The sequence below is a fragment of the Polypterus senegalus genome, chromosome 11 (genome assembly GCF_016835505.1).
Source record: "Polypterus senegalus isolate Bchr_013 chromosome 11, ASM1683550v1, whole genome shotgun sequence".
NCBI classification, from domain to species: Eukaryota; Metazoa; Chordata; class Cladistia; order Polypteriformes; family Polypteridae; genus Polypterus; species Polypterus senegalus.
The window spans coordinates 70,565,041-70,584,755 of NC_053164.1; the positions used below are offsets into that span (position 1 = coordinate 70,565,041).

The window sequence follows — 19,715 nt, forward strand, 5'->3', positions numbered from 1 at the left end:
GTGTTTAATGTTGCGGATTTACAAATAATCTTTACGTTTCGCGTCAGGCGTCACTAACAGCACGAGCAGTCGTTTCTCTAACAGACCTATTTTTTATTATAGGTTCTAATGAATGAAAGTCTTACAAAACTCCAAACTTTATGCTCCAGTTTGTGAATGATAGCGTCATACTTATAATAATACATTTCGACGATGCTGGGTTTTACAGTTTAGTTCATGATCTCTATAACTGGCTTTTTAATGAAGATTTTAAAAAATAACTCCTTTACCCTGAGCAGCGTGGTGTGTGTGGTCCCCAGCAGCATGTCTAACTCTGGGATTATTCTTGTTGGACAGCCGGCGTTTAATTTTAGGGATCGTCAATAAAGTGTCATGCAGTCCAAGTGTTTACATGAAGACTTTATCCTGCGTTCTCACGATATTCGGAGTCATGTAAAATCACTAATATATAAACATAAAAATCAAAATAAAGCAAAAAAATATAAAATTCCAAACATTACAAACCGAAAATAACCGGCATGATGACTGTATTTTAATTCGTTTTTGTTGATAGTTCCTTACAGTCTCTCAGGAAAGAAAATTTCGTCTGGTAGGCGGACAGTCAAGTGAAAATGGTGTAAATACCAAACAAAGAAACGAGAAGGCGTGCTTTTTGTCTTATTTTCACCTTGCTTGTCGCTGTGCAGCGGCATTCGTGCAGTTCTTGCCGAATGTAAGTATCAGTGATTATAGGACCGTAGGAAACGGGCGTGTAGCTGAAAAATCCGCAAGCTTGATTCGGGAATGACAGATAGCATTGTAGAGAATGTTATCGTGGTTTCCCAAAACGTGAATGCTGGTCCGAATGAAAACACGCGAGCTGCAGCTTACTACTTTTGAGGATCCGTTTAAAGCCGTTAAATGCATGTCCAAAGTTTGGTCTAACCAACCTTTCCTCCTCCTCCCCATCTCCATCCTTCATAGTGTTGTCCCACAGACCTTACGATTTTCAAAATCCTGCAGAAATGCGGTACTTTGATTTCACAGTATGTCCACAAATACCAATTTGTTTTACTGACAATTGCCCGCTAACTTTTTTGTGTTTATGTGCACCTCCACAAAAATCTTTTTAGGATAAGCACGGCTTGTTTTCTAACTCATTGTCTCATATTTCACAGGTAAAACGTTTTCGACACAATGGACCCAGACAACAGCACATCCAGCTCAGCAAGTGGCAGCGTGGTTGTGTCCACCAGTCATAAGCTGGTAGATATCGAATTTCCGAATTATAGCACCGTCCTGCTGGAGCATCTCAACCAGCATCGAGAGGAGGGCAAGTTCTGCGACCTAGCGGTGCACGTAAGGGGTCAGGTGTTCAGGGCTCACAAGGCTGTGCTTGCCGCCTCCTCCTCCTACTTCCACGACAAGCTGCTATTGCGCAATACAGAAGTAATCACGCTGCCAAGTGTCATTGAACCCGAGGCATTCGCTGGCCTTCTTGGACTTATTTATACTGGGAGGCTACGTGTTACCGTACAGGACATGCCCAGCTATCTGCTGGTCGCCAGTGGCCTGCAACTTTGGCATGTAGTGGACCGCTGTAAAGAAGTGCTGAAGAGAGAAGAAGAGCAGGTAGGTTTATGTCAGTTTACAATTTACACTCACGGCTTTGCATTGTAGAATGTACAATATTGACATAAAGAACATGTTTTCAGACTTATGAGGCTGTGAAATAATAAAACTTTGATAGGATCAGTCAGATCACTGATATTGACTAATTCTCAAAATAGAGATCTAAATTAAATACTAATTAAATATAGTAAAATGTAACAGATAGATAGATAGATAGATAGATACTTTATTAATTCCATGGGGAAATTCACATACTCCAGCAGCAGCATAATGATAAAAACAATATTAATTAAAGAGTGATAGAAATGCAGGTAAAACAGACAATAACTTTGTATAATATTAACGTTTCACCCCCCGGGGTGGAATTGAAGAGTCGCATAGTGTGGAGGAAGAATGATCTCCTCAGTCTGTCCGTGAAGCAGGACAGTGACAGCAGTCTGTCGCTGATCCTCTGTATGGAGATGATCCTGTTCAGTGGATGCAGTGGATTCTCCATGATTGACAGGAGCCTGCTCAGTGCCCGTTGCTCCGCCACAGATGTCAAACTGTCCAGCTCTGTGCCTACAATAGAGCATGCCTTCCTCATCAGTTTGTCCTGGCGTAAGGCGTCCCTCTGCTTTATGCTGCCTCCCCAGTACCCCACCGCATAGAAGTTGGCACTCACCACAACTGTCTGATAGAACATCTGCAGCATCTTATTGCAGCTATTGAAGGATGCCAGCCTTCTAAGGAAATATAGTCGACTCTGTCCTCTCTTGCACAGAGCATCAGTATTGGCAGTCCAGTCCAATTTATCATCCAGCTGCACTCCCAGGTATTTATAGGTCTGCACCCTCTGCACACTGTCACCTCTGATGAACACAGGGTCTGCGAAGGGCTTGGGCCTCCTAAAATCCACCACCAGCTCCTTGGTTTTGCTGGTGTTCAGTTTTAGGTGGTTTGAGTTGCACCATTTAACAAAGTCCTTGATTAGGTTTCTATAGTCCTTCTGCCCACTCCTGATGCAGCCCGCAATAGCAGTGTCGTCAGCGAACTTTTGCACATGGAAGGACTCCGAGTTGTATTAGAAGTCCAATGTATATAGGCTGAACAGGCCCAGAGGAAATACCATCCCCTGCGGCACTCCTGTGTTGCTGACCACAATGTCAGACCTGCAGTTCCCGAGACGCACATACTGAAGTCTGTCTGTAAGAGAGTCCACGATCCATGCCACTTGGTATGAATCTACTCCCATTTCTGTCAGCTTGTCCCTAAGGAGCAGAGGTTGGATGGTGTTGAAAGCACTAGAGAAGTCCAGAAACATAATTCTTACAGCACCACTGCCTCTGTCCAAGTGGGAGAGGGAACAGTGTAACATATAGATGATGGCATCCTCCGCTCCCACCTTCTCCTGATATGCGAATTGTAGAGGGTTGAGGGCATGGCAGACCTGTGGCCTTAGGTGGTGAAGCAGCAGACGCTCCATGGTCTTCATTTCATGTGACGTCAGGGCGACAGGCCTGAAGTCATTCAGCTCACCAAGGACATGAAATCTTTGGGACTGGGGTGCAAGATGCAAGATGTTTTCCAAATCCTCAGGGCTCTCCCCGAGACAAAACAGGCATGTAATCTAAAGTTGTTTCCCACTTTGTGCCCATTGTTTCCAGAATGAGCATCACCTAGGTAATCTTAATATACATTGGATTCAGAAAGAATTCAGACCCCTTCACATTCAAAGCACACTTTATTAATCTCAAGGGGAAATATGACATGAATGCAGCAGCCGAAGAACCATAAAAAACAAAGATACAGATTTGCAGGACAAATAATAAATCAATCAATAAATAAAACTATCATATAATAAAGCACTAAGGTCACTGTGCCCAGTCCCTCTCAGCAATCTGATTGGACAGTTTGACTTTGGTATGTTTGGTCAGCTTGGCTTTGGTGATGTGATCAAAAGAGGAAGCACAAGTGTGAGACGCACGAGAAGGAGTAAAGGTGTACAAGGGCATGCTGAGAGCATCACCTTCAAAGACAGCAAGTAAAAAACTGGCCAGGGGGAGAGAAAGGCACCTCAAGAATAAGGAGTCTGAGAAGCAGGCATTACAGTAATGTACTCGAGAGAGGGAGTGTCTGTGAAGAGATATTAACACGCACGCAAATACAGAGGAAAGGTGCCAGTGGTACATGTAGAACAAGAGATAACAGATATTTTTTAATTATTCTGTTACCTTTTTTTGTACCATGGCTAGTAAATAATAAATGCATAATACACAGAAATATTCTCTTTTGTACAACAGCTTTGAGTATGTTTAGGGTTATTCCTGTGATGCAGCAGGCCTTCCTGATAGGTTTGTTCAGGCATTTAAATTGTATGAACTCAAGTGGCTTCTACAGGAGACCACAGCAGAGAACAATACACTGGCTACTGCTCACTGGTAAATATTTCCAGCAGCGTGCTGCATACGTCAAAAGACCTGAGTAATCTCAGGAAGTAGTCTGCTCCGGCCCTTCTTGTACAGTGCAACTGTGTTGTCAGACCAGTCCAGTTTGCTGTTTACGTGAACCCCCAGGTACCTGTAGCTCTGCACCGCTTCCATGTCGTCCCCCTGGTCTCTGAGGCTTTTGCACACTGGAAGTCAACTACCAGTTGTTTTGTGTTCCTGATGTTGAGCTGCAGATGGTCCTCCCTGCACCACAGGGCAAAGTCCTCCACAAGCCTTCAGTACTTCAGCCTGTCTCCATTATTATATGATGCAGGCCTTATCTAAGGTTTCCTGTAGATGGCAACCATTGTTATTATGGTGGAAGTCTGTTGTGCAGAGGGTAAACAGGATGGGAGACAGGACAATTTCCTGAGGTGCCCCGTACACTCCACTATTTTTGACACATTATTGTTTTGTAGATTTCATTTTAAATGAATACATTTACAGTTGTTGCCCATAAATCTACACGCAGTAACCCATAATGACAAACTGAAAACGTTTTCAAGAATATTTGCAAATACCTGTATATTAAAAATCAAAAACTGAAACATCTCATTTACAGTATGTAAGTAGGCCTATTCAGACCGTTAGCTGTGGTAGTCCACGTTGTGGTCAGGCTCGCCCTGTTTGTTTTAATTATTGCGCAGATGTGTCTAGAACTTGATTGGAGCCCACCTGTGGCAAATGGAATTGATTGGACATCAGTGGCACACACTTGGGTTTCACTTTCCATGTCAGGACACAAACCAAGCTGTGAAGTCCAAGGAACTCTCAGTAGACCACCACTGTCAAATTGTGGTGAGGCATTGATGGGGCAAAGGGATAAATCCACTTCTAAAACTCAGTGTGCCCAGGAGCATGGTGGCCTCAATTGGTGTTGTGCATACCGGTATTGATTTTTAGTTTTAACGGTATTTAATTATAATGTACAGCCTGTATACTTACGTGAGAATCATAAATCTATTAGTAAAATATTGGCTTTTTAGCCCCCCGCCCCCTAGAAATAACACGGCTGCATTGAGTTAGATAGGATAGTTCTTTAAATAATAATAATCTGACTAGGCTGTCTGTGCGCGGAGCAAACTTAACAGCTTACAACATGCGTTAGCTCTGTTTCGATTAGTAACGAAAGGTGGAGAAATACTCCACGCTAGCAGAGGAGAGAATCTGTAAATTATCAACACTGACAAAATGAATGTAACATTTGCAAGCGGCACATTGTTGCAAAACGTGCCAGCACAAGCAACCATTTCTTGCAAGCCTCAAGAGCAGCCATAGTTGTATGCACAGCGCATCTTCTTTTGACACGCAGCACGACACCAAAGTAGAACGAACTTTAAGTCTGTTTACAATCATTAAGGCATTCACCTACGGGTGCTTGTATGACTAAAAACTATAACAGAGTGCTTTGCTCTCCATTTATATAGTGTACAAAAAAAAAAAAATTAAAAAACTTACTCAAAATGCCCTAGACATCAGGTATATAATGTCAAGCCGCATTTACTTCACCAAAGCAGCTCTCCCACAAAAGTATGAAAAATGCAGGCATACAATGCTTTTCAGATGTTAAATCAATTGGTTATTTTGCATGCAGATTGTATCTGTGTAAAAATACTGTACTGTATACACACTATATTAATTAGAGTTGCCAACTAATAAGCTTACAAACCTCATACTTAGGAGAGTAAACGCTTTGTAAGTGGAAACCAATCAGGTATTTCTTTCCAAAAGCACATGGCCTCTGCACAATATCTTTTTAAATTTCTTCTTGATGAGGAAGTTACCGTATTCATGGAAGCGCTTTTTGACGGCCGCGTTTGAAAGCAGCGCTCGAACAAAACGTGCTTTTCTAGATTTCATCGATCTACAGGTATATATGTTTATAACAGGTGCGCTTCTATCTTGTTGCTTATTATGCAGGTATTTAGAAGTTTAGAGTGGTAAGAGATAAAAGAATTGCTGTGACGCTTGACTGGACCGCGAGCCCTTTAAAGAGTTCGTGTTGTTCATTGCAGATTGAGTCAAAGAGAGTCGAGCAGGCAGCGGAAACAAACGAACAACACATAGAGAGGCAGCACGCTACTAAGACATCACATCAGGAATGTTAGGGGCAGGAAACCATAGAGGGGCAGAGCTCAGACCAGGAGCTGCCCAGAGTGAAGTAGTACAAGCCACATGGCGTGAAACAGCATCTTACAGAAGTAAACGTGGACAAAAAACACAGTTGGTGCCAAATATGTGCAGTATCACTGGACTGTAAAAAAAACTTAACTGCTGCTCAATGTGCCAGGAGCCATGTTGTTGCAGTGATCTCAAAAATGTAACTGTGGTATGTGATTATTATGCTGAGTAGCAGAAAGCGATTGTGTATTTTGTTATTCCTTTTGTAGGAAAAAAAAATTAAAAAGAGTTTAAACATACAGTTTTCAGGGAAGAGGTGTTCAATAAATGGTTATTTTTGGCCTGACTTATACATATATATAGTATCTCACTGAGTACACCCCTCACATTTTTGTAAATATTTTATTATATCTTTTCATGGGACAGCACTAAAGATATGACACTTTGATACAATGCAAAGTAGTCAGTGTACAGCTTGTATAACTGTGTAAATTTGCTGTCCCCTCAAAATAACTCAACACACAGCCATTAATATATAAACCGCTGACAACAAAAGTGAGTACAAGCTTTATACAAGCTGTACAGTGGTTACTTTACATTGTATCAAAGTGTCATATCTTCAGTGTTGTCCCATGAAAAGATATAATAAAATATTTATAAATATGTGAGGGGTGTACTCACTTTTGTTAGATACTGTGTATATTATATTATATATATATATATATAATATACAGTACAGGCCAAAAGTTTGGACACACTTACTCATTCAATGTGTTTTCTTTATTTTCATGACCATTTACATTGGTAGATTCTCACGGAAGGCATCAAAACTATGAATAAACACATGTGGAGATATGTACTTAACAAAAAAAGGTGAAATAACTGAAAACATGTTTTATATTCTAGTTTCTTCAAAATAGCCACCCTTTGCTCTGATTACTGCTTTGCACACTCTTGGCATTCTGCCTTATCAGGGTTATTTAGTGGAATTTCTTGCTTTATCAATGGGGTTGGGACCAGCAGTTGTGTTGTGCAGAAGTCAGGTTAGTTGGACGATCATTTATTTATTTATTTATTTTATTAATTTTATTACAATCCATACAAAGCAATCAAGTTTTTACAAAAAGAAAAATTGAGTTAAGAACAGATCGATCCCCACCCTGAGAGAGAGAGCAAGCCAAACAGCGTAAAATTTAAGGCTTGTAAACATACCTAAATTAATAAATTCTCTGTGCTTTATGAACTTATTTTAAAATATTACTGATTAGATCCTGCCATGTTTTGAAAAAAGTCTGTACGGATCCTCTAACTGAGTATTTGATTTTTTCCAATTTCAAATAATATAACACATCGGTTTCCCACTGACTTAAAAGAGGAGAGTTTGAGTTCTTCCAGTTTAGCAGAATAAGTCTGCATGCCAAAAGTGTAGTGAATGCAATCACAATTTGTTTGTCTTTCTCCACTTTAAACCCATCTGGAAGAACCCCAAACACAGCTGTTAATGGGTTAGGAGGGATTGTGAGTCCAAGACTGTCTGAGAGGTAATTAAAAGTTTTGTCCAGAATGATGTTAATTTGGTGCAGGCCCAGAACATGTGACCCAGTGAGGCTGGGACTTGGTTGCAACGTTCGCAGGTTGGATCATGCCCTGGAAACATTTTGGAAAGTTTTAGTCGAGACAGATGTGCTCGATATATAATTTTGAGTTGTATAATTGTATGCTTTGCGCATATGGAGCTCAAGTGAATTCTCTGCATTGCTACTTTCCACTCCTTTTCTGATATATTAATTGAGAGATCTTTTTCCCAGTGTCCTCTTGGATCTTTAAAGGGAAGGGATTGTAAAATTATTTTATATATTGTAGAGATGGAGTCTAATTCTTTGAGATTGAGCAATATTTTTTCCAGCATGGATGAGGGTGCAAGATGAGGAAAATCTGGAAGGTTCTGTTTAACAAAGTTCCTGATTTGAAGATAGTGAAAGAATTGTGTAGCTGGAATGTTAAATTTGGAATGTAATTGTTCATAGGATGCAAAGACGTTGTCTATATAAAGATCTCTAAGCAAGTTAATTCCAATTTTTCCAGATATTAAAACTGCATATGTTTGTGAAGGTTGAAAAGTTGGTTCTCTTGCAGGGGTGCCACAGATAGAAGCTTCTCCGTCTTAAAATGCTTTCTACATTGGTTCCAGATTTTAAGTGAGTGGAGCACAATTGGGTTATTAGTGTATTGCTGATAACGTGTGTTTATTGGAGCACAGAGCAAGGAATACAAAGAAGTACTGCAGGATTTTACTTCTATTGCGGTCCAAGCCTGTGTATGTTCTTCTATTTGTGTCCAGGTTCTTATCGCCTGTATATTTGCTGCCCAGTAATAAAACTGGAAGTTAGGTAGAGCCATGCCACCTTCTGCCTTTTGTCTTTGTAGGGTCGCTCTTTTGATGCGTGGATGTTTAGAATTCCAAATAAATGAGGTTATTGTTGAATCTAATTGCTTAAAGAATGATTTATTAATGTATATTGGGATGTTTTGAAATAAAAAGGAGCTTAGGAAGAATATTCATCTTAACAGTGTTAATTCTTCCAGCTAGAGTGAGATGAAGAGTTGACCATCTATGCAAGTCTTGTTTAATTTTTCCATGCAGACGGCGAAATTTTGTTGATATAGAGCTTTATGTTTACTTGTGATGTTTACCCCTAGGTATTTAAACTGTTCTGCAATGATAAAAGGTAGGGTATCTAATCTAATATTATATGCTTGAGAATTCACTGGAAAGAGTACACTTTTATTCAGATTAATTCTGAGACCAGAGATCTTTTGAAATTCTGTGAGTGCTGCTAAGACTGCAGGCACAGAATTTTCTGTCCAAATATACAGTACCATATCATCTGCATATAATGAGATTTTCTGTTCCAGTCCTTCTCTGCTAATCCCCTTTATCTGATCAGTATTTTGACAATGTATTGCCAGTGGTTCAATGGCAATCGCAAACAGCAGCGGTGACAAGGGGCATCCTTGTCTAGGGCTACGTCATTTATTTTTCAACAGGACAATGACCCAAAACACATCTCCAGGCTGTGTACGGGACATTTGACCAAGAAGGAGAGTGATGGAGTGGTGTAAATAGTCATGAAAATAAAGAAAACACATTGAATGAGGAGGTGTGTCCAAACCTTTGGCCTGTACTGTGTATATGTATATATATATATATATATATATATATATATCTATATATATATATATATATATATATATATATATATATATATAGTGCTGGTCCATTGGGGGCTGTCACCAGTCACAATGCCTGGATGGACCAGGAGAGGAACTGTGCCTTCCCTGGACCATGAGAGGGCAGCCGCCCTGGTTGGTGTGGAGGCCATGTGAATGGAGCATGGAAGCTCAACCCTATAGGGGCCAGTGGTCACCGCCAGGGGGATCCTGCACGAGTAAGGAGCCCTGGACGTCCGCAGTACGAGTGCTTCCAGGTACTCATACGGCACTTCCTTGTGTGGCGGAAGTTCATCAGGCGGCACCTGGAGCACATCCGGGTGGGAATAAAAGGGGCCGCCTCCCTCGAGTCATTAACCGGAGTTGGAAGGAAGTGGACGAAGCTTGGGAAGGAAGACGGAGGCAGCAAAGGACCATTGGAAGGCCCGGGAAAGAAGGGTGATTGGTGCAGGGGCACTGTGTGTTGTGCAGGACTTTGGACTTGTAAATAGTGTAAATAAAAGTGTGTGTTGGACTTACTGGTGTCTGCCTGTCTGTGTCCAGGTATACTGTATATATATAGGAATTTGTCTTGCCAGCAGACATGCAACTGAGAAAGAGCTGCAAGACACTCTGCTGGTGGAATGCACATACTGAGTGTGACCCTCTACAGTGGTGGAAAACCAATGAAACCAATTTACCATGTGTGAGTCACCTTACAAATAAATACTTATTCCTGCCACTAATGCCCAGTCTGAAAGGGTATTTAGTACAGGTGGGAACACTGTCACTTGGCACAGAGCATCACTTAAACCCCAGAGTGTAGATAAGCTTGTGCTTCCATCCCACAACTTCTGACAGTTCTCGGATTACTGAGTTAGTAACAGCACAGGAACTCTATGTCTGCACTACAAATAGAACTAAAGTGTCTATTTATGCATGAAGTTTTTTGGAGATTATTTTGTGTATTTTTGCACATTTTAAATATTCTAAGTAGTGTCCAGTAAGCCAAATTTCTCTCTGGTGACAAATAAAGATCTATCTGTCTATCTAAAAGTTAATTATAATGTAATTTGGTGAATATTTCTATTACATTGCTGTAAATATTATTAAGATTGTTTTAAATGAACAGTTTATAATACATAAAGAAAATAAAAGCAATTTTTTATTTTTAGAAATAGTTCTTTCTTTTGCCTGGTTAAATTTTGAAATACTGTATATATTTTACAATATACCCATTTGACATAGAATTCTGGTGCTTTGGAGGCATAGTATTATTATCTTTATTAACATATATTTAAATATTGATAAATATCATGATATACTGTATTGGGTAAATAACATGATATTGCATTTGGTTAGTATCGCCCAGCACTTGCCTCAGCAATTGTGAAACAGAAGAAGTTTGGTACCACCAGGACTCTTCATAGAGTTGGCGACCTGGTCAACTGAATAAACAGGCAAGAAGTGCCTTGGTCAAAGAGGGGATAGAGGATCTAATGATCACTCTGAGTTTCAGAGGTAATGTACTGAGAAAGACAACAGTCTTAGTTTAAACATTTATTTTAATATGCAAATCAATATAAATATCCCTTCCCCGTTCAGTGTTTGGTTAAAAGACAATGACGATAACACGTGAAAAAACAGAATTTCAGCGAATGCAAACTGGAGACAAGGAAAAACATACTATTTGTTGGCATAAGCAGTGGTATAAACAACAAAAGGAAGTTGATCAAGTTGTACGCAGTGGCAGAGACACTCGAAAGTTCTAGTTTAGAAAGTCGCATAGTGCTCGGACTAAAAAAAGAAGTGGTCAAATATCAAAGTTGCAGTGAAAAGGAGGCTTGTAGCCCACCGTCTTAGTGTCATACGGAAGCGTTATTAGGGTACAGAGAAAAGAAAAAAATAGGGACACAGTGAAGAAAAAAAGTTGAAATGCTGACTTTAATTTAGAAATTTCCGCTTTAATCTCATAGTTTATTTTTTCATTAGTAAGTAAAACGTTGTAAACTTCATCTTAAAAATCAATGTTTAATTTACCAGAGTTTCTCAGATCCCATTGTAACTAAAGTAGCACATTAAATGCTCCGTGTTCTATGTGTGTGAATCATTACGTGCTTCTTAAACAAGCTTTCTCTTACGGCACTGATCTCCACTTATAATACATTAAATTCATGATAATACAACTCTCTGAACATTTTAGAACATGAAGATGTATACTTGATATCATTTTCATGATGATATGCATCAAAGCATGTATTAAACATGGGGACACAGTGGCACAATGGTAGTGCTGAACTGGCATCCTGTCCAGGGATTGTTCCTGCCTCCCGCAAGAAGCTTGCTGGGACGTGCGCAACCCTCGATGAAATAATTTATTACAGCAGTACTGTGTCTGTCAGATGTACCTAACTAAATTCCAGTTCTTCCTTTTCTTTCTCCATGTTGCCAAACGCCACAATAAGCTCTGAAATGTCAAACCAGATGTAAGCTTAGAACACAGATTCTTCCAAATTTTTAAGGAACATGGAAAAATCTTTGTAATACATGCTTAATCATTCCATCTAACTATCCATCCAGGGTTGCGCCAGTTCCAGCAAGCATACAGCACAAAGCAGGACCAATCCCTGGAGGGGGCGCTAGTTCATCACTACCATTGCTCCATCTTGCTCACACGTTTAATTATTAAGAGTATACATTATTTAAATTAAGTTAAAATTTATCTGTATAATGTAATATACATACTTTAAAGAAATTCATTTTAAAAAATGACATTGAGAGCTCCAGAAAGATAGCACTTGGAAATCTAAATCGACTTAGAAGCCAGTCGTCATCATCTGTAACTATGAGCTCTCTTTTAATGCCTTTGATATTATTGTATGGTACGATGAGATTCAATATGCAAATCCTCCATAAACATAATAATAATAATCATAATAATAATAATAATAATAATAATGCAATAAAAAAACAATTCAAAATATACAATATGAAAGCATAAGTACAATATACTTGTGCAAAAGGTTCATAAAGTGGCTCAGGTTGTACAATATTACAACTGTAGTGCAAGTTTACAGTTAGGTAATTGTAATTCTAAGTAAAAGCAGTTCTACCAGGAGCACTTGATGGACTGGTTAAGTACATTTATAGTTCTTGGGATGAAACTGTTTCTGAACCTCGAGGTTCATGCAGGAAAGGCTCTGAAGCATTTGCTGAAAGGGAAAAATTCAAATAGACTGTGCGCATGGCTGAGGCAGCGTTTGCTAGATGCTGTATCCCAATAATCCTCTGTGCTTTCGGCACAGCCCACCGTAAAGCTTTCTGATCTTTCCGTACAGCTGTGATCCCAACCTCCGATACAATGGGTTAAAATACTCTGAGTGGTGCACCGAGAATGCTAAAGCAGCTGTGGTATTTGGAATATTTTGGCCATTCCGAGGACCATTATATTGTTACTGGTTAATTACAATCAGATGGCTTAAATGTATAATGCAGTTAATTTCAGTGTATTTGATAAAGCCGTGTCAGGAATGTGAACCTGGTAAAGAATGGGAAACCACACAGGAATAGTAGCACTGTTTTAACAATGTGTGCCGCCAGTTTGCAAAACCGAGTGGAAACTTGCATATGCACAGAGTAAGGCTGGCACAAGAATGTGTGTGGCCTTATGCCAAGTTTAGTTTTTGTACATCTCGAAGTGAGCCTGGAAACGGGCGTATGCAATATTTTTGTGCATACACACCGTTTATACATGAGGACCCTGGTGCGCGGGGTTCCATTGGTTCTTAATGCAAAAACATCACCACCTAATAATGAGAATTAACAATAAGTGGAACAGACACATGGGGCAAATTACTTTCAATGCTAAATGACTTCATCTTACTTCAGTGTCTAGTAACTAACAAGAACAATTGGAAAAATGGAAAGAACATTATGGTGATGAGGCTGAAAATCTGAAAAACCGAGATAAAAACATTAAATTATCTTAGTTTACCAAGCATACATACATGCTACACTACAATAAAATGTAGAAGAAAAATGTAAATTTATGAAGCAAACTCCACAGAAAAAGGTGAATTAAAAGGAAAAGGAAAAGCAGAGAATTAAGAACTAAATACAGATACAGATATTTTCCAAATCTCTAATGAATGTAAATTTCACACAACTGCTCATTTCTAAATGCAGAATAAGAGATGAAAAAAGTCCAACCAATGTAACAATGAGATAATTTTGAGGTAGTTGTGAAACTGATTGGAACAGACATGCATGCTAGATTAAGTGGATTAACTGTTAGGCAGTCCAGTGTTGGGTGTAGTCTACACGTGATGCCTCCTCCTACACTCAGTTAGTTTGAACAGGTTAAGAGCTGATGGATGTGGTCAAGCAAAGAAAAGGTTTTTGTATTCTGCAGACTGGATTTAATTACAGTTCAAAAACATGCACATACTTATCTCTTTAGCAACTACTTTACTGTACTTGGTAATTCAGTATGTTTTTTTATTTTTTACCCAGTTGGATTCAGTAATTTTCGCTAAAATTAAAACATTTAACTGATGATAGAGTTGAATTTTTAACATTTTAGCTCAATGGAGGTTGTCACTTGTGTTCTTTTCACTTTGTTTTAATTGCATCTGTAATTTTCTTCCTATTGTATTGTAAGTGAAGGAGCAAACTGCAAAATGCAGAATTAGACTACTCATACAGAGACAAGGAGATAAAACCCCTTCTTTTCAATTATTTTAAAATTTGACCTGGCAGATGGTTAAAAGGTTGTTGAAATATAGGGACTTTGAATCTGCACATATCATGGGAGCAGAAGAACCTCTTATGCCAGTGATGAGAATTATTACAATTGCATTTAGAGAAAATAAGACTGCTTTTAGTCATATAAATGACACTGTAGCATTAACAAGAAATGCTCTTGATGTTGATTGCATGTTCATCTGGTATTTTCAAAATGTAATGGCATATCATTATTCTTCATTCCTTGAATTTTGCAATAATATAAATGTCGGATAGATGAGTAGATTATTGTATGAATGTTTTAAATCAGTGCTTGCTATGGCTTATAATATAGTTTTTAACTTTAACACAATACAACATTCCTGTGATAGTGCTATACATATAAACTTCAATGTACAGGTATCAATTTTATTAGTTCATTTCTGTACAGGTATCAATTTTATTAGTTCATTTCATATTTTATCTGATTGTGGTTAGCTGTCTTTGCATAGCTGGTTCCGACCTATTACTGTAGAGATGAGCACCAGCCCTTTGAGACCCTGAAATGGTTAGACGGGTGGATAGACAATTTCATATTTACATGAAAATTTGGAATCCTTATTTTTTTTTTTTACTTAGACTTGTGTTCAGCATAGATAAGTCTGCTAAACACAGAAATTAACAGAGATTCCTGTTCTTCCTTTTCAAGTAGAAACTTAGTATGATTTGATACATTTTCATTTGCTTCTCCAGGTTACTCTAATCATATAAGCATTGAAAGAAGAATCTAAGATTAACTAACAATTAAAACATTACAATGACAGGTAATTCATATTTGACTCAATAATAATGCTGCAGTAAAAGTATTGACTCTAGCCCTTTGCAACTCTCAGGTGAAATGAGGACCTTTAGAAAATGGATGAATGCCTTTTCCAGTTACTACACACATTCAATATAAATTGAAACAGCTAAATAATGACTTCATTGGACTCAAATACATCTTCTAAATTAATATGTGATATTAATTTTCAAAATTCCTTTATCTTGACGTACTGGGGCTTTTTTCCATGACTGAAGCATTGGCATAAGGCAGGTACCAGCCCTTGAGAGGGCACAAGGAGTTTTTGGTAATAATTAGTGTCATATGATGACTACCTAATAATTTTGCCCATCTCATTTCAGATCCTGCGGACGAGTAAAAGCAGTTGTGAGAGAAGCAGCACCCCATACAGACATTGTTGCTCCACCTCACAGTCACCAAGTAGCAGCCAAATACAGGTTGGGTCCCGGGACGAGACATTGGGGTTCAGAGAAGCACACCACTCCATTTTTTCCAGCTCAAGAGTAAAAGCGAGCACAAGTATTAAAATGGGCAAAAGCTCAAATACAAGGGTGGAGAGAGAAGCTCAGTGTCGATCCTCGTATGCCAAAAAGCGGGATCACCAGAAAAACATGAAAACCAAAGAGAAATTGTATCACAGTACTGATCATGATGACGACGACTATTGCCACAGTAATGAGATAACAGTTCACACAGAAGAAGATGAAGTAAGTTCATTAGTTTCATTACAGTTATTGTTGCTTGCCACACTCATTCATCTTCATTTTCTATTGATTGTGTTGCATTTTTCTTTTAACTTAGTCTGGTTAATTTTTGTGGGGAAGAGGGAGTTCTCAGTATGCTGACTTGCATATCAATGAAGGATTTTTTTACCCTTTTGTAAATATAGGTTGAAGATTTAGAAGAGGAAGAAACTGAAGATGATGAGGTAATCAAGGTGCATGTGCAGTCTGAGGAAGATGAAGAAGAAGATGAGGATGGGGGTGTTGTTGTGATGGTGTCTGGAAAAAAAGAAGAAGAGGGTGAAGATGATGATATCTGCAGTGGCTCAATTGATGAAAATGGACAAATGGTGGTAATGGAAGGTGAGCGAAGGAAAGGCAAAGAATCCATATCAGGCTACACCTACAGACTGGTCAGCAGTCAGGTTGATTCGCAAAGTTTGGTGTCCCCTGTTCCTGTTTCTCCTGTTTTCTCAGTTGCTGGGCTGGCCCTGCGGGAGACTGATGGAGGAGCATTTTCTAGCCTGGGAGAATTTCGCTTAGGAGGAATAGGAACTGTTGGAACTATGGAAGCTGGACCTGTTAGTGACCAGATTTATGTAAAGCAAGAGAGGGCAGATGAACACGAGAACAGCACTGCCGCAATTAGAGGTTCCAAGAGCACAGTAACTAGTATTAATGTAGTCAGTTCAGTAAGCAACAGCTCCCAGTTACATCCAAGTGGATTTGGTCCATTTCAAGGGAATTTTAGAATAGAAGGACTCAGCACTACAACTGCCGGTGGAAGTAATGACTATTTTCTGCAAAGTACGGATAGTGGGGGTCCCGGTGTTTCGTCCAATCAAAGTGGGGAGCCAGTGAGCCTTGTTGTAACCGGTTCTAACAGCCTGGGTTCAGTGGTTGTTGACTCTGCTTCATTTCCAGATGGCACTCGAGTTGTTGCTGATCCTACTGGTTACCCTGCTCATGCTGTATCACAGCAGCCCATGGACATTCACGGAAATGAAATAGTCACACATGCTTCACTAGGGCAGACTGTTCATGCTCCTGTCAAGATTTTGTCAGTGCCACCTGATGGCAAACGCTTTGGGTGCCTGTGTGGCAAGCGGTTTGCGGTAAAGCCAAAGCGTGACCGTCACATTATGCTGACATTGAGTGTTCGTCCCTTTGATTGTTCTGTGTGTGAAAAGAAGTTTAAGTTAAAACACCACCTGAATGAGCACATGAAGACACACCTGGGTTTCCTGTATAAATGTGAGCGATGTGGCAGGAAATTCCGTATGCGCAGTTGTTATTTGAAACATGTCCAGCAAGAGGAGGAACAGTTAAATCTTCAGCAGAACAACTGTGCCAACAATACACTACAGTCAGAATACAGTGTACGATAATCCTTAATATACAGATATAATTGGTTCTGGTTTGGTTCACCATCAGAAGACTTTGGTAATGCAAGTTTGACACAAAAGACAATTTGTCAGTAATATGCTGGCGTCAAAGGTCTGACTTCTTTTTTGCCACTTCATCTAGAAAATCTTGGTATGCTGGATATCATTGTGGCAAAGGTGAATGTTAGGCAATAAGCATATGCAGATGGCATTGATCTAGAATGGCAAGGTTTTAAGACTAATGTTAAACTCGCTTTTGTGCCTTATGTTCAATTCTAACTCTCCAGTGGTATGTACTAGTACATATTAGAAATGCAATTGTGTGGTAGAATGCCTGCTGTGTTTATGTGAACCAGATGTTTGGAGCACTTCACCTATAAAAAGCTCTTATATTACAGCGACATGTTTTAATCTTTGAGTAGAGGTATATTGAGCGATTTCTGCAGGAATATACAGTGAAGCAGATTTGAATCTTATGGTGTTTAGGCCAGTTCCTTTAACTTCAAATCACTGGTTCTAAGACTGTGCCCTTCCCTGGGTATGGCGTCCATTTTAGGACATTCTCTACCCTTCTGAAAAAAAAAAGTCATCCTTCCTCATGCAAAACTACACCCTCCCATCTATATCTGCCGAAACGGAATCCATCCTCCGACAAAACTTTCCTGCTCCCTGCGGCAAAACTCCATACTCACTCCTTAAACATATCTGCTTACACTATGTAGTATGTACTGTATGTGCATAGTTATACTTTAAAGCTTAAATGAGATTGATGCTAAAGATCTCTGCTGGTATCTGAAAGGTCGCTGGTTCAAATCCTGTTACTGCCAAAAGGGATCCTACTCCATTGGGCCCTTGAACAAGGCCCTTAACCTGAAAGTTGCTCCAGGGGTGCTGTGTAATGGCTGGCCCTGCACTCTGACCCCTCAAAGATCATGCAAAAAGACAACTTATCCTTGGGATTAATAAAGTATATATCAAATCAAAACGATTAAAATATTAGTGTTACCATCCTATAATGCGCAGTATACTACCCAAATGATAATGGAAAAACAAGCGATTTTTTAAATGTTATTAAAGCAAATCTAATTTTACACTTTAAATCATGTATAATTTGCAAAACACAGATTATAAAAATGCAAATTACAATGTTGTATAAGCAATAAAGCTGCAGTATGCAGGAGAAGAATGTTTAACGAAGATGTATATGATTGGCTGCCTAAAATGTAAACATGAAGAGGAGGGTGTAGCCTGAAATAAAGATTGAAAGCCGCATAGCTCCTTTATAATGGCTGGCTGGTAGTATACTACTGGATGATGTAAAGATATTGCTGGCTACCACACTCCTTCCTGAAACCATTTTGTCAAAGTGAGGAGGATTCCCTAAAATAGATTTTTATTTTTTCTGATGCTATTTTAGAAGCTCTGAGAGAGCTGTGGCATATCCTGGCAGATTTGGAAAGAAAGACAAATCGACATTGAATGGGGTGACTGCCCATCACAGAGCGCATTCATGCACACACCAGCACTCACTTATACTGGAAAAATGTAGAAGCACCAGATTACAACTAATGTGCTGGAGTGTGAGGCAGCAGCCCTAAGACGTTGGTCATCATTATGCCCTATTTAACTTGTATAATTCTTTAATTAGTTGCCTTGTGTCTGTTTTATCCTGTAAAGTCATAAAAACACATTATTGTGTGGTCCAAAATGAGTACAAAATGTAAGATGTTGGATGCTGTCCCATTTTTCTTATTGGTGTACGCAGATCTAGAAAATGGATTAAGATGTTGTTTGAAGGTGTTTTAGCACATGATCAAGGTAACGAGCACTGCTGGGTTAATATCCTGGCTAAATCGCTGTATTTGTGGAATTTCCATTTTCTTACTACATCTATGGGAATGTTCTTCTGGTACTCTGGTTTCCTTTCACTTACCTTAGTCTCTGAACTGGTTAAATACGAGCTTGAGATTACATTTTGGTGTGTGAGTGAGCAGAGGCTCGGTGGCATGTCCACATTTTATTCCTACTTTACATGTGATGCTGCTTGGATAGCCTCTGGCCTTGCCCATTTATTGAAACAGGTAGATTCGGAAAATAAATGAATACTGTTTCCGCACAAGGGCCTTCATTTGTAGTGTTTATTCTTTCAACAATTCAGTTTCAATTACAGTAATTTTAAAGCGACAAAAAGCAGCAGGCAAGTCTAAAAAAGACAATGTATTCAAAACCAGAGGTGCTGATTTAGTTCCATTTATTCTTGTGTACTCCTGCAAGGATTTTTTTAAATTAACCAATCATTGGTGGCTTTATGTTATTTATTTATTATTTTTTATTATTTTTGGATTGATGCCTTAAATGTATAAATGAGCAATTAACATTGGTGTTCGTCCTTTCAGTTACCTTCAGAGTCCAGTAGTAGTTCTTAAGTAGCAGTCATTGTAACTATCAGAACAAAGCTAAAGATCCCTGGCGGAAGAATAGTTAGTCAATCACCTATCAAGTTGACTTTATTATACTCCAGAAGTATGAAGTAGATAATTGAATTGAATTAAGTACAATTCAAATGTGTTTCACATAACTTTCTGCATATGATTTGATATTAGAATGTTACTACATCTACATTTGTCTGTAAAAG

At 39.0% G+C, this 19,715-nt stretch overlaps 2 protein-coding genes across 3 annotated transcripts in view; both read left to right on the forward strand.

Moving 5' to 3' along the window:
• The first annotated feature begins 560 nt into the window (after positions 1 to 560).
• Positions 561 to 17,954, forward strand: LOC120539170 (zinc finger and BTB domain-containing protein 43-like). The gene is made up of 4 exons (XM_039768999.1): positions 561 to 712; positions 1,158 to 1,611; positions 15,315 to 15,680; positions 15,863 to 17,954. Exons 2-4 carry the CDS (start codon positions 1,177 to 1,179, stop codon positions 17,081 to 17,083), a joined length of 2,022 nt encoding a protein of 673 aa, XP_039624933.1. The 5' UTR covers positions 561 to 712; positions 1,158 to 1,176; the 3' UTR covers positions 17,084 to 17,954.
• The window catches only part of zgc:165604 (uncharacterized protein LOC792578 homolog), a 100,437-nt gene continuing 96,699 nt past the window's right edge, over positions 15,978 to 19,715 (forward strand). For both annotated transcript variants that reach the window (XM_039769000.1, XM_039769001.1), the window contains exon 1: positions 15,978 to 16,058. The gene's annotated coding sequence lies outside the window, so the exon portion shown is untranslated. The remainder of the gene's footprint in view (positions 16,059 to 19,715) is intronic.

Excerpts from the sequence above, each read along its gene's own strand:
- LOC120539170 (XM_039768999.1), top strand. The coding sequence starts at position 1,177 with ATGGACCCAGACAACAGCACATCCAGCTCAGCAAGTGGCAGCGTGGTT. Across the intron at positions 1,612-15,314 it reads TGAAGAGAGAAGAAGAGCAG|ATCCTGCGGACGAGTAAAAG; the intron begins GTAGGTTTATGT and ends ATCTCATTTCAG. Across the intron at positions 15,681-15,862 it reads TTCACACAGAAGAAGATGAA|GTTGAAGATTTAGAAGAGGA; the intron begins GTAAGTTCATTA and ends TTGTAAATATAG.